At 39.4% G+C, this 15044-nt stretch overlaps 1 protein-coding gene across 1 annotated transcript in view; it reads right to left on the reverse strand.

The window, feature by feature from the left end:
- Positions 1-1912: 1912 nt before the first annotated feature.
- The window catches only part of LOC127570204 (activin receptor type-2A), a 125877-nt gene continuing 112745 nt past the window's right edge, over positions 1913-15044 (reverse strand). Inside the window, exons 10-11 of the mRNA XM_052015484.1 lie at positions 8564-8694; positions 1913-6879 (exon numbers count right to left, since the gene is read on the reverse strand). Of these exons, the coding sequence (XP_051871444.1) occupies positions 6685-6879; positions 8564-8694 (326 nt within the window). The 3' untranslated portion in view covers positions 1913-6684. The remainder of the gene's footprint in view (positions 6880-8563; positions 8695-15044) is intronic.

Genomic DNA, 15044 nt, shown 5'->3' on the forward strand with positions numbered 1-15044 from the left:
CTGTGGTTGAACATTATACATCTCAGTTACATTGTGTCAAATTTTCCTTTTGGATTTTAGTTACTATTCTGTATTTGAAAAGTTTTTTGGATTCTCCAAGATCTAAACATTCTCACCACGTTCAAACCATCTGTAATTTTACAGTTCACTATCGCCAAAGCTCCTTGTTAGAGTCCTGAACAGTTCAAACCTATCTTGGCTGTAATGATCAGTGCTTGTACAACCTTTTTATAGAATAGAATTATGAATTGCTAAAGCTCACAATTATAAACTGATTAGGATGCTGCATATTTAATATAGCTTTGCAATTTTTGATCCCTTAGTAAATTCCCAGTATTTTGATGACAATTTTAAGTGATTTACTGATGTAAAATGCTGTAATACTTTAATTTTTCTTCAGAAACCCATTCTGCTTCTTGTTCTATTCTTCTTACCAAAGTTTATTAGCTTGTGTGTGGTTTACATTTATCTATTTATAATTTTCACTTGTCACTGTAACCAATCTAAAAACCTGCAAATTCCTCCTTTTAGCAGCTTACATAGAAAAATCTAAAAACTTGCTATAGGTCTTTGTAATCACAGACAAATTTAAAAAAATGCCAGTAGGCACATGGATTTAGTTGATTCATTTCTTCCATTCCCTATTTCTATACTTTATAATTGTAGCCTTTAGTTTGAGAGAGATTTGGGCAATGCCCTGTTCATCCCCACTCACTAACCAGAACACCATAAAAGCTCACATCTCTTGCAGGCAGCCATTATCAAGAGTACTGAATACTGCTAGAGCATACAGAATTAAAAACTGCTAATTAGAATGGGTAAACTGCATACTAATTGGTTACCGGTTCAAATATATGATAGGGGTGAATAAAGGCATTTACTCAATGCGATTTTGTACAACAGTTTTACAGTCATTATATTGCTAAAATGGAATTTCAGATTTTAATTTTTTTAATTAAATGTTAACTTTTTTTTCCAGAATCTCTTGAGAACAAGTGGGTTATAGTAGTTGAGTTCAAACTATTGGAACTGAGGTGTTTGGCACAAGCTAAACTCCAAGTGTTTTGGAGTTTAACTGCAGATTCCTTTCCTTAAAATGTTTTGAGATGTGGGTATCACAGATATTTATAGCCCATCTCAATTGCCCCTGAAGGTGCTGATAAGCCACCTTCTTGAACTGCTGCAGTCATTGTGGTGAAGGAATTTACAAGCGCTGTTAGGTAAAAAGTTCAAAGGATTTGACGCTGTGACAGTGAAGGGGCAATAATATATTTCCAAGTCAGGACAATGTGCGATTTGGCTGAGGGGGAGATAAGCTAAGCTTGCAAGTGTTGGGTGTGCCATACAACTGCCACCATTGTCCTCAGCAGCAGTCCCAGGTTTGGGAGATGCTGTCAAAAGTTGCCAAAAGAATCCCAACCATTTTCAGCAGTGTTTTTTGAGGGTAATACATACAGTAGCTTCAAGACACCAGTGACGCACGGGGTGAATATTAAAATGGTGAACAGGGCGAGAACCTCATGTTCAGCTTTGTTCTGGATGGTGCTGAGCTTTGATGGTCATTAGAGCTGTGCTCACCCAGGCAAGTGGAGAAAAGTCGATCACACTCTGGACTTGGGTCTTGTAGATGGAGAAAAGTCTTTGCATCAGGAGGCATATCACATACTGCATACTAGGCTTATAAACTGCTACTGTTACGATAGTATGTGGTTACCTCAGTTGGATCTTTGGTCAATGACTTCTGGAGAGTTGACAGTGGGGGAAATCGGCAATATTAATGCTGCTGAACATAAAGGGGATCTAGTCGGTCTCTTTGTTGTAAGTGGTCCTCGATCAGCACTTACGGCACATATGTAATTAAGCCCCTCCCCACCCCCACCAAATAGCTCTTTACCAACCTGTTAGATAACAATTTATATCTAATAACGTAGAGGACATAATGAACAAGAAAGCAAATTCAACACAGCATAACCTCTGGATATGAAGCTGTCTCGTGAAAATTAAATATACTCTAACATAATAAAATTTGAAAAAGCATTAGATATCAGCAAGTACACTCCATTTCATAGATAGTATGCATGTCATACAGCAGTCACTATATAGTTTATTCTTAGGGGAACAGCAAATATCTCTGTACAATATTCAACACTTTCTCCCATCTTTCCAACCAGGCCTTTCCTAGGCCTCCATTTGCTAGATAATTTCAAAACAAAAACCCCAAGTACATATCTAGTATTACAGTAATTTGTGCCCACAAATGCACAGAACATTGATACAGACTAAAGCAAACAAATGTTTAGAGGTATGTGTATCACAGACTGCTTTAAGAACTCTGTTGGCAAGTTCTGAGGTAAGCAACACTTTTGTATCATTCTCTCCACAAAGTGAGTGGTCAAAAAATGTTTGAACATAGAAATAATGATTATATTGCATAATTAACAAATTCACCCTATTTCAGGCAACAATGTAGGCTGCAGGGAAAGACTTGATAGTTAAAATGTTACCAAAATCACTGCTATGTCTATAATTACAATTTTTCTGTGGATGAATGATACAAACCACACTCCATAGAGCAAGTGCCCTGTAGAGAAAAGTCCTCCTGGCAGAAATCAACTTGTGTTTTTGAGATGGACACCAGCTGACAATCTAATCCATGGCTGTACAAGTGGGCATGTAGAATATATACACCATTGCATTTGCCCTTTATTCCCTCTCTGTTTGAAGTATGGGGACAGATTTCTGTTTTGACACCACAATTTTCCCCTGTCTGAGCCTATGCATAATAATATTTCAGTACATTAAGCAATCTGATGTTAAAAATAAGCACTTTTTTATGCTTATTAATTCACAGTGAGTGCCTGATTTTCAAACTTAAAAAAAATTCCAATGTACCGTTGGGGGGAAAAAAAAAGATCACAACAGGGAGAAGAAACATTGCACAAATAAAATGAAGGTACCTGAAAGTTAAAAATGTTATTTCTAATTTTTCATTAATATTTTGGTGAATAACCCGTTTATAATAAAAGATGTGTACAGCAAAAAAAAGTTGATTTTTTTAAAGTTTGCATAGCCTTAGCATACTACTTATAATCTGAGATACCTGAAGGTCATTGCTGTTTTGCAGTATTAACTGTTTACAGTTCACCAACTGAAGCAAGCTTGCAAGAGAAGTCACTGGTGCTAAAATTCAGGAACTGATTGTAACAAATCTCAAAAATATTAAAAATTTCAGTAATGTTTATCCTTAAAATACAAATTTGTGCTCAAGTTTTTAAAATCAGGTGCTTGGGAATTGTAAGGGATTACATAGCTCTATGACGACCCTCTCCGGCAGTCACTTCCAAAATCCAACCATTCTCTGGATGAGAAAATTCTTCCATGTATCCCCTCTAAACCTCTTGCTCCTCACCTTGAACTTGTGCCCTCTGGTTACAGACATCTTAAGTCTGGGGAAAAGTTTACTACCATCTCTCCCCTCTCTACCAGGTCCTCACCCAGCCTTCTCCGCTGCAAGGGAACAAACCCAGACTGTCAGTCTTTTCCAATAACTGAGACACTCCATTCTGCTGAATGTGCTGTGACCGTCTCCAGAGGAATCGCTCACTTTCTGTACTGTGGCAAACAAAAATGCACATAATATTCCAGCTATAGCGTCACCAATGTTTTATAAAGCTGTACCATAGCCTCCCTGCTCTCATTCTATTTATCAGCACCCTAGAGAATTTATCCAACTTTATGTCTGTCACAACATCTAATACCTGCTTTTTACTGATAATATGCTCTAGAGCATTCTTACCTTCCTCTCCAAAATCTCCAGCTGCAAAGTTTAAGGCCTCTTCCAATTCTTGTGGCTCCACACAAAGTTTGCCTCTTTGGTCCCTAGAGGTCCCTGCTCTTGCGCTTAATATGCTTATAAAATGCTTTAGGATTTTTCCTTAATCTCATCTGTCAGTGATATTTCATAGCCCTCCTTATTTCTTTCTAAAGCACTTCTTTCTTAAAAATTTTACCCCACTAAACCTTTAAACACTAAGGTGATCTCAGTTAACGTCGGGGAAGTTTAAATTCCCTACTACCATAACACCTGTGATTTGCCAAGATATCTGCTCTTCTATCTCCTGTTGGGAGGACTTTAGTACAAATCCAACAAAGTAATTGCCTCTTTTATATTTCTAATCTCTACCCAAAGGGTCTCATTTGAAGAATCTTCTAGGATATTCTCCTTTATTACTGCAGTAACAGAGTCCTTAGTCATCATTGCAATGCCAACTCCCCTTTTATATTCTTCGCCCCCCAACCCCCGCACCCCACCAAGCCTGAAGATTCTATACCCTGGAACACAGATGCCAATTCTGCCTTTCCTTCAACCATTTCTCTGTGATAGCTAAAATATTGCAGTCCCATATGGTATTCAGCGCTCTTAAGTTTATCCACCTTACCAGTTAAACTCCTTACATCAAAATGATGCAATTTAGCTTATCAGCCCTTCCACATGCTATATTGTGCCCATGTCTGCTCTGCCTACCAGACGGATTTAGTTATTTTTTTATATTTGACTGCATCTCCCTCCCAGTTGCGCAACCCCTTTGCATCGCAGTCCCCTACCAAATTAGTTTAAAACCTCTTCAGCAGCATCAGCAAACCTCCCTGCAAGGATTTTGGACCCATTCTGGTTCAGGTGTAACCAGTCTTCCTTGTACAGGTCCAAACCTATCCTAGGAATGGTCCCAATGATCCAAAAATCTAAAGCTCTCCCTCCTCCCTTTAGCCATGTATTCATCTGATCTACTCTCCTATTCACACAGTCAGTAGTGCATCACACTATTTAATCTGCTACCTACCTCCCTAAATTCATGTTGCAGGACCTCGTCCCTTTTTGTACCCATGCCGTTGGTACCACCGTGTTACAACCACTAACTGTTCACCCTCCTCATTTAGAGGATTGAGACTTCTTAAAACATTATTTCTTTCATTTACTTACAATAATTATTCCCAAAAATGAAATTAACCATAATTGAGGAAATTTGTTAATACTGTTAGTGCAGTCTGATGAGTGATCCTATTGCAAAGAATAAATCTACAAAAATGCAGGAAAGACTTTAGTGTCATCTATCCAGAACATTTGGCACCTAATCACTATTTGCAGAGTCAGTGGAGGTTTAATGGTCTTTACGATACCCCACATTATGCAGTTTTGTACTGAGGCATTTAGGTGAACTGCAACAATGCAATGCATGGGTTACACTTGGTTAAACGTAACTGAACCCTGGCCCTGAATAGGTAAACTGAGCAGCAAATGCAGTGGTTAATTTTGATGTGTCAGTTTTGCAGTAAGTATAAAACTGTAGTAGTATTTAGGAACAGAAGTTAGTACCTGTCAGCTGTACACCTATCCATTGCATATATTATTTCTTAAAAAATACCTCTGTTGCCTTGCAAGTTTTTCTAAGCTTACTGAAATGGCACTGAAATTAGTGTAGGATTGTCACCACAACTCAAAACAGAGAGGGTTTCAGGTAACAAATTCCTGAGGTTATGTTGGTACAGTGACACAGTAGATTAATGACTGCGTTTATAACAGGTATGCAAAATTACTTTACATGTGTAATGAAAGAAAACAAAGGATATATTACTTTTCAAAATAAAAGCATTCAAATTTAAAAAAAACACCTCCAGTGTTAACTATATCTTGCAAGTTTAAAAACAGAAAAGCATGCGTACATCTCTGAATTCTCTATAGACACAGCAAATCTAAAATAAGGAAGTGCTTTTGAAAGCCAATTTTGGGCAAAAGATATTTCCAAAGCTTTGCGTAGCAAAGGAGCTATTAAAAGCAGACAGCTACATGATAAAAATTACTACCTGGAGCTTGCACAACAAGGCAGAAACACTTTTTTGAACAGCCTTCTCCCATTGGCATAGAAAGGTATAGTTTACTTTTTTTAATTGTAGTGAATTAATACATAAATCACATTAAGGTCAACTGTCAATTAAAGTCAGTTAGTGTTAAACTAGAATTACTAATATAGTTTATCAAATATGGAAACTGAGGTATACCTTGTTGAGGGAGGTTTATGGTTATAATGTAATGCTTGAAGCTTCTTTGCTATGTCCCAAAAAACCTTGATTTGTTTATACATATAACAGCAGCACACTGAACATTCACAAGCTATGTCATATTGGCATTACAATAGTTCTTTTGTGAACGCAAATATTAAATGCAATAAAAATGAATCGCACTTCTTTCTGAAATTAAATGTACTGTTATTAAAAATTAACAGTAATCCATCCGAGGGACTGAGACATCTTCATGATAAGCCAGTTATCTGATGTACTCCAACTTTTATCTAAGCTCAAGTCGTCAAATTTGAAGGCAATGTTTGACACATGCTTAGCTTTATTTGCTGGAAATAGACAGTTACCTTCCAGTATCCCAAGTGATGCAAAATGAATTATCAAGTGATCTTTCCAACAACCACATTATCTTCAACATCATCTCTTGACTGGCTCACTGACTGTCGTACCTGTTGCCTCCTTTGTCCACTTGCCACTGCAATGGCCATCAGTTCTGTTAAGTGCGCAAGGACAAGATACTGAATTGTTTGTTGTAACCAGTGAAATAAATTCAGGAGATAGCAGCTCTACTGTAGAGTCCGTTGGTGTTGTTCATGACCTCTGAATCCATCATAGACTAGATTCTTTAGGTGGAAAGTCAACATTTGTTACCATAGTGACCACTGTCACTATGTTGTCTGTAGTAATTGTGCTCATCAGTCTTCGCATCTGAGTGATACGTTCTGCGACACAACCTGCAGACAGTCTTGCCTCTGCATCGTGATCCCAACATTCTTCTATAGTCTCACACAACATAGCCATTCCCTATGACAGGACAAATAAACACATTGGAAAAAAATTCTATGACATAAGCAAATTCAGGAAAAACCGGAAACATCAAATAAATAGTGCTGAAAAAAAAGTACAAGACTGGTTATCTTGAAGTAAAAGTACTGCTTAATGTCATTAAAAAAGGTCCAACGGGTTCCAATACAAATCACTTTGTAATGCCTCAACAAGCTCCCATACAGTTATTCCAATTACAGGAACCACACTACGCAATGCAGACATAAACATACAAGGGGTAAGAGAAAGAGCAGCAAAATCAATCCGTGTAATGGAGGATCAATTGTAAGGAAACAGTGATACCTTAAGATTAGAATTTATTGCCCACTCTTATTTGCCCTTTCATTGGGCGGTTAAGAGTTGAGTGTCTGGACTCACATAGGCCCAAATGAGCGACAATGTCAGATTTACTCCCCCAAAGGACACTGAAACAGATGGGGTTTTATGACATCTATTTGTTTCATGGTCACTATTACTGATACTGCCTTGGTATTCCAAAACAACTTAATTAACTGAGTTGTGATTATCTCGCTGTCATGGTGGGAGTTGAACTCATGTCTCATGAATATCAGTCCAGGACTGCAGACGGCACAGAGGCATTATTGGGAGGCAAATATTAAATAGCATCAGCTCATCTTCCATAATGATGCTCATTAATTCCAAGACTCACACCTACAAATATTCAGACAGTGCTTCTTTTAAATGGCTGGGAACAAGACTCAGAGTGTTGTTGCACTTAAATTTTGAGACATATGAAAGAAGGCTGAGTAGAATCAGGAAGCAAGTTAATGTGGATTAGTATCCCAGTGACCAGGAGCAAGTAAGGAGCCAAATCCACAGGATTAGGGTGTGACTGGACCTTTTTTGGGGATTTGGCTAGAATGCGAGTGAAGCTTCATTGTAAATGATGCCAGGAAAGAAAGTGACACAGCCAGGAGTTTTTAAAAAGCCCAGCTTTTATTTCTAATGAAGGGTTTTGAGCAGAAATGAGGAGGTATCCTTGCCAAAGTATTTAAAATCCGATGTGGGACTCTGCTTAAAAACAGCACAGCAGTTTCTGCCTAGACCTTATGTCTGGTAGTAGCACTGGAAAGGGCAGGGGCAAATCCAGGGCAGTGTATAAATGGCTTTTTATAGGAAATATTGAAGCAATTGTTGCTGGAGCAAGGCAACACATGGAGCAAGCACAAACTAAGTTAATATTTTGAAATCTGAAGATTTAAAATGTGCCTAATATTGCTTGTAATGTGTCATGGATTCTGATTTAAAAAAAAGAAATGCCAAGTAGCCTGCATGCCATCTATTGACCAGAGGACTGCAACCACATTATAATTCCACATGCTACTTTAAAGTACTGTTATTAAAACATAACTCAACCATCTCCCTTTAAATAGACATACATATTTGTCGCATCACGGAAACTATTACTTCCCTTACAAAATGAACTTGTGACCCTCAGGCAAAGGATTTTATTGTTTGAGAACTCTGCAGTGAGGGGTTAGATATTAATTAGATTTAAGGTTTCAGGACAGAAACTGGAATAAAATTCTCAATTTTGTTTTTAAAAACACAAGGGAGGTGGAGTGAGCATTTCAATTTGGTAATGTCAGTCAACAGATCTAGCCTTGCATCATTTGAGTGATCTACAGATAAATACACTTACAGCGTGCTTTTGCCAATATTCTCTAAAAACAGGCCTCATCTTCTTATGCACAACCACGTCTTGCATATCTTCAAGGGATGGATGCTGTCCAACTTCCTCTTCAAATGGCAACATGTATTCATCCACTGGTCCTGAGGGTCGAACAAATTCAGGAGTATATTCGTTGAAGGTATTAAATGCAAGCAGAATTTGTCCTTGAAATTTATGCTGATTTAAGGATTAGAAATATAGTAATTGAAACAATGTAGTAACATTTAACCACATCTTGAAACCATTTAGCAAACTACCAAATGGAATATCTCTGGATAAATGAATAAGATGGCCTGAATGATCCTCATCATGATGAACTTGCAAAGGATTTCTTTTTAAGTGAATCAAAGAGTGTTTTTAGCACTGTTTTTAACTAACCATTATTTAGCAATTGTGAGAGGGAGGTTTTAAACTTATCAAGCTTGAATTTGAAACTCATGACTGCTAACATCATACTTGAATATATTTAAGAAAAATACTCAGATACAAAAGATGTAAAGTGTGCACAACCTGCCAATAAGCAAAAAAGTAGTTGTGTGTATGAGGTAAATACACAGGCTAATATCCTCTGAACAACTGACCGAACAAAATTGAACAGGAAGAGAAGACAGACATGGTGAAAAGTGAAAAGGGACATATCAACTACAACTGAGAAAATATCCAGCATGGAAGCAGGCCCTTCAACCCACTGACTCTGCACCGACCATTAAGCATCCATTTCCACTAATCCCATTTTTTATTCTCCCCACATTCTTCCCATCAACTTCCCCCAGATTCTACCATCCACCTACACTAGGGGCTATTTACTATGGCCAATTAACCTAGCAACCCACACGCCTTTGGGATGTGGGAGGAAACAGGTGCAAGTGGACGAAACCCATACAGTCACATTGAAAATGTGTAAACTCCACGCAGACAGCACTGGATGTTAGAATCAAACCTAGGTCACTGGAGCTGCAAGGCAGCTCTATCAGCTGCACCATCCTCTACAGTTTAGTACTTGCTAACCCAGAGTAAATATTGCAGTTTCATGGATCTAATTTTCTCCTTGATATTAAAAAGGCTGTATGTATAATAATGCCTATGTCTCAGCTGTAGTTGATTTTTCCTTTTCACTTTTTGCCATAGCTTTTTTCCCCCACATCTTCTTGCTCAATTTTGCTCTGTCAGTTGGTCAGAGGATTTTAACTTGTCAGCACCTGTATATTTATCTCACACAGGCAACAGGCAGATGAAAAGCTCGGCGGGGATTTTGGACAACTGTTTGCTCATCAGATTCAATTTCCAGGCAGCCCTTTGATTGTGCTTTCTTTCCAAAGCACAATATCTTAGATTATTACAAGCAATTAGAAGAAACACATTTGATTAAAAAAAATACTTTGTAACCTTGTTCCCCCTCACGTGACACTCTTTTGGCCCAACCCACTCCAACTTGAACTCAACCAGCCTGCAGGCTCTGTGCAGAAATCAGCTAATCCAAAAGCTCAGATACTGAAGCTCCCAATGTGTGCTCTAGTTCACTGACATATTCTTAGGTAACTTGATCCAGTGGCATCAGAGCACCATAGACTTGCGTTCAAACCTGCCTGTGTGGAGTTTGCCTGCCCTCCCTCTGACCACACGAGTTTCCTCCAGTGCTCCAATTTTCTCCTGCGTCCCAAAGGTAGGTTGGGTAGGTTAATTGACCACTATAAATTGTCCCTAGTGTGTAGGCGATTGGTAGAATCTGGGAGTTGATGGGAATGTGAGGAGAATAAAAACAAAATGGGATTAATGTAGGACTAGTGTCAATGGGTGGTTTATGGTCAGTGTGGATTAGATGGACCAAAGGACCCGTTTCTCTGCTGTAGTGCACGATACCCTAAAGGTTAACCACCAGGTCGGATTGGTGGTAAAGAAAGCGAATGCTATGTTGGCATTCATTTTGAGAGGTATAGTGTATAAAAGTAAGGAAGTGTTGATGAGGCTCTACGGGGCACTAGCGAGGCCTCATTTGGAATACTGTGCACAGTTTTGGGCCCCATATCTTAGGAAGGATGTGCTGATTGGAGAGCGTTCAGAGGAGGTTTGAGAGGATGATTCCCGGAATGAAAGGGCTTACTTATGATGAGCGTTTGTCGGCTCTTGGACTGTACTCACTGGAGTACAGAAGAATGAGAGCAGACCTCATAGAAACATTTAAAATGTTGAAAGGATTGGACAGAGTAGATGTGGCCAAGCTGTTTCCCTTGGTGGGTGAGTCCAGGACCAGAGGGCACAATCTTAGAATTAGAGGGTACAGGTTTAAAACAGAGATGAGGAGAAATTTCTTTAGCCAGAGGGTAGTGATTTTATGGAATTCCTTGCCATGTACAGCAGTGGAGGCTAGATCATTGGAGGCATTTGAGGAGATAGATAGATATCTAATTAGTCAAGGTATCAAGGGATATGGGGATAAGGCTGGAAATTGGGGTGAGAATAGTTTTTTTCTCTCTCATTGACCCCCCCTTTCTCATTTCTTTTTTCCCCCCTTTTCTTTGGAGCAGACTTGATGGGCCAAATGGCCTACTTCTACTCCCTTGTCTTGGTCTTGTGATCTCTCCACAACTCTATGTACCTACTGAAGGCAAGCGTCAAGTTATTACTGCAGAATGTTGGTACCTTGCTCAAGTGTTTACATCAACCACATGATCTTGGAAGAGGGTAGCACAGGGTGCAGCGTGTAGATCTGCTGCCTCACAGCTCCAGCAACCCAGGTTCAATCCTGACCTCTGGTGCTGTGTGAAGTTTGCATGTTCTCCCGATGTGGTTTTCCTCCAAGTGTTGATGTTTTCTCCCACATTCCAAATGTGTGTATTACCAAGTTAACTGACCGCTTTGGGTGGGAGTTGGTAGGAATGTCAGGAGAATGAAATGGGTTAGGGCAGGGATAGTGTAAAAACAGGTACTTGATGATTGGCATGGACTTGATGGGTCCATGGGCCCGTTTCCATGCTCTCTCTCTATGGCTCTATGAAAAGTCATCACATCATTAAATAAAAGGAACCAATACTACCAATACAGGCATCAGTTAATCAGAAGTTGTTATCTGACATAGAAAACAGAAATTCTATTAATTTGAATCCCTATGTGAAAGCCATCTTGCGCTATTTTGTTCCGTTTGTTTAATTATTACTTCTTCAAATGGAGAAAACTTGACACAGAACAACTTTAATTGGCAGTGGAAAAATAAAATATAAATATGAAAGCCATTAAATTTGTTAAGTTGCAGTCCATGTTTGCCTATCATAATTGAGTTCTTTGATGAGATATTAAAGGTTATTTTGATAGTGGTACAGCAGATTTTTCCAGTCATTTGAAAAATTACCATTGCAAACCTGAGCAAAATCAATGTCCAAAGACTGTTTTAAAAAAAACTCAAGTTCCCTGGCTTTATAAACAAGGGAAGAAGGCAATTCTTGGAATTGAGACAGAAGAAATTATATTAGGAAGTAAAGAAATTGCAGAGAAATTAAAACAAATATTTTGTCTGTGCCTTTACTGAAGAGACAAAATCTCCCAGGAACAGTGGGGAATTGCCACATTAGCAGAATTGAAGCACATGAGATTAAAAAGGTGCAGTCATTGTTGAAGTACATGACTAGCTGAGGGATACAAGTAGTTACTCTCTACTTACTGTTGTGAACAAGAAACTCAGAGGAATTACCATTAATTAAAAAGAAATGGAATAATTAGCCATGTAGATAAGGCAGTCAATAAGACATACATCTCATTATAATTCAGGGAATGTAATGCAATTTCAGAGCATGGAGATCATACTGGAAATGTACAAAACACCTGATCAGTCATTGGTAAATGATGCTGGAAATAGTTCTGGTCACCACATTACAGAAGAAACATGACCACAATAAAGAGTGGAAAAGATTTACAAAGACCTTGCCGGGGTGGAGAGTTTAGTTATGGGAGAAAGTGTGGGTAGACTGGAGTTATTTTGTTTAGACCACAGGTGGCTGAAGGTAGATGGGATGATGAGGAAGGAACCATTTCCCTTAGTACAATTTGGGGGTGGGGGGGGGGGGGGGCGGGCGTGCAGGGGCAGCATACAGATAAGGGGAGAAAAATTACAGCAAATAAAAGTTTCACCAAAATAGTGGAGGAAGGTGGAACTCATTGACTGAAGATTGACTGCTGCAGAATGACCAATTAATGTACTGTAAACTTCAAGGCAATGGATTGAGATCTGAAAAGAGGGATTAAGTTTCATTGGCCCGTTTTTGTTTGTCAGGAATATGATGGCTCAAACTGCCTTTGCCTACATTGCAAATTTCTGTAATTCTGCTACTAACGTGCTCAATACAATGGATTCAAACTAAATCTAGCAATTCAAAACTGAGCATCCATGAAGTTATCATCAACAGCAGAATTATATTCCAGTACAATCTGCCACTTCTTGGCCTACCATTCTCTCATACCCAGAATTCAATGAGTTGTATAGATGAGGACGTCAGGAATTATGCCTAGGCAATTCAAGTGCTCATCTAGATGCGTCTTAAAATGCTGTCAATGACTCTGCTTCCATCACTCTCTCAGGCAGTGCAGTCCAGGTACTCACCACTTTCTGGGTGAAAAAGGTCCTTCTCAGATCCCTTCTAAATCTCTTATCCCTATGTCCTCTAGTTTTATCTACCTCTGATTTCCTGCGATCTATCCTTTCTGTAACTCATAACTTTCTATACATCAATCATGACCCCTCTTAACCTCCTCTGTTCCAGGGAAAACTGACCTAGCCTCTGCAGTCTCTCCTCATAACTGAGGTGCTCCATCCCAGGCAACATCTCCTCTGCATCCTCTCACATCTTTTCTATAGTATAGGACATAGAAGAGTACAGCACAGGAACAGGCCCTTCAGCCCACAATGTTGTGCAGAACCAATTACATTAGTAGTAAAATGCCTAACTACACTAATCCCTTCTGCCTACACAATGTCCTTATCCTACCATTTCCCTCACATTCATGTGCTTATCTAAGAACTTCTTGGAGCGACCAGAATGACACATTGTTTTTCAAAATACTAGATTATTGACCAAATTTAAATTCTTCAGCTGCAGTTGTGGAATTTAAATTTTTCCAGGCCAGGGATTTGGACTCTGAACCGCTATTCAGGGTAGCTTAACCGCTGTACCTCCACTGCACTCTATAGTATTATCATTGTAGAATGCCCCTCCGATCAGCATCCATGTAGGTGGGGAATTGTGTGTCAGTCACAATAACCGTAAATATTGTGTCAGAGCTTGGGTTTTCTGTGCCGTATAACTCACCTGCCATTTCAGGAAGCCTTTTCCACCATCTACAAAGCAGGGTACGACAGAATAGTCTCAACTTGCCCCAGTGACTTCAACACCACACCACAATCCAGAACTGGCACGTCATTCACTAAAACATTTACTTCCTCCTCTACAGGGATACCCTAGATACAATGCATATCATTTACAGGATTTACTGGAGTAACCTGTCAAGACTTCAATAACACAATACTACCTGGAAGGAGAAGGCTATCAGACTTATGGGTCTACCACTACATAGAGACAGACTCGTACAGCACAGAAACAAGCCTTTTGGCCCACCACGTTCATGCTGGCTGTTTTGCCCCTATACACCAATCCCATTTGCCCACATTAGGTTTTGATCCTTCTATGCCTGTCTAAATGCCTCTTAAACATTGTGTCTGACTCCTCCATATCCTCTGGCAGCCATGTTTCAGGCATCAATCACTGTGTAAAAAACTTTCCCCTCAGATCCTGTTTAAAACTCCTTCCTCTCACCTTAAAGCTATGCTCTTATTTTTGATACCCCTAATATGGGGAAGAGACTATTCCTGTCTTCCTTATCTATGACTCTGATAATTTTTTATCAGGTCATCCCTCAACCTCCTTCGCTCCAGGGTAAACAAGCCCAGCCTATATGATCTCTCCTTATAACTAATCCAGGCAACATCCTGGTGAATCTCTGCACTCTCTCCAGCACAACCACACCCTTCCTAAAAGTGTGGTGATCAGAACTGCACACAATACTACAAGTGCAGCCCAACCAGTATTTTGTAAAGTTGCAACATATCATCCCAACTCGTATTCTATGGCCTGACCCATGAAGGCAAGCATGCCATATGCTTTCTTCATCTACCTACCTACCTACCTGTGTTGCCAATTTCAGAGGACTATGGACTTGAACCCCAAGGTCTCTCTGTTTATCAACATCCCTTAGTGTCCTACCATTTACTGTACGTGTCCTACCCCTATCTGACAACACAAAGTGCATCACTGTACACTGGTTGGGTTAAGATTCCATCTGCCTATGCTCCACCCAACTTTCTGTGGGATCTATAACCTGCTGTAACCTTAGACAATCTTCCTCACTATCCATAACACCAACAATTTTTGTGTCATCCACGGACTTTCTAATCATACCTCCTACA

This window comes from Pristis pectinata, chromosome 1 (assembly GCF_009764475.1).
Source record: "Pristis pectinata isolate sPriPec2 chromosome 1, sPriPec2.1.pri, whole genome shotgun sequence".
Classification (NCBI taxonomy): Eukaryota; Metazoa; Chordata; class Chondrichthyes; order Rhinopristiformes; family Pristidae; genus Pristis; species Pristis pectinata.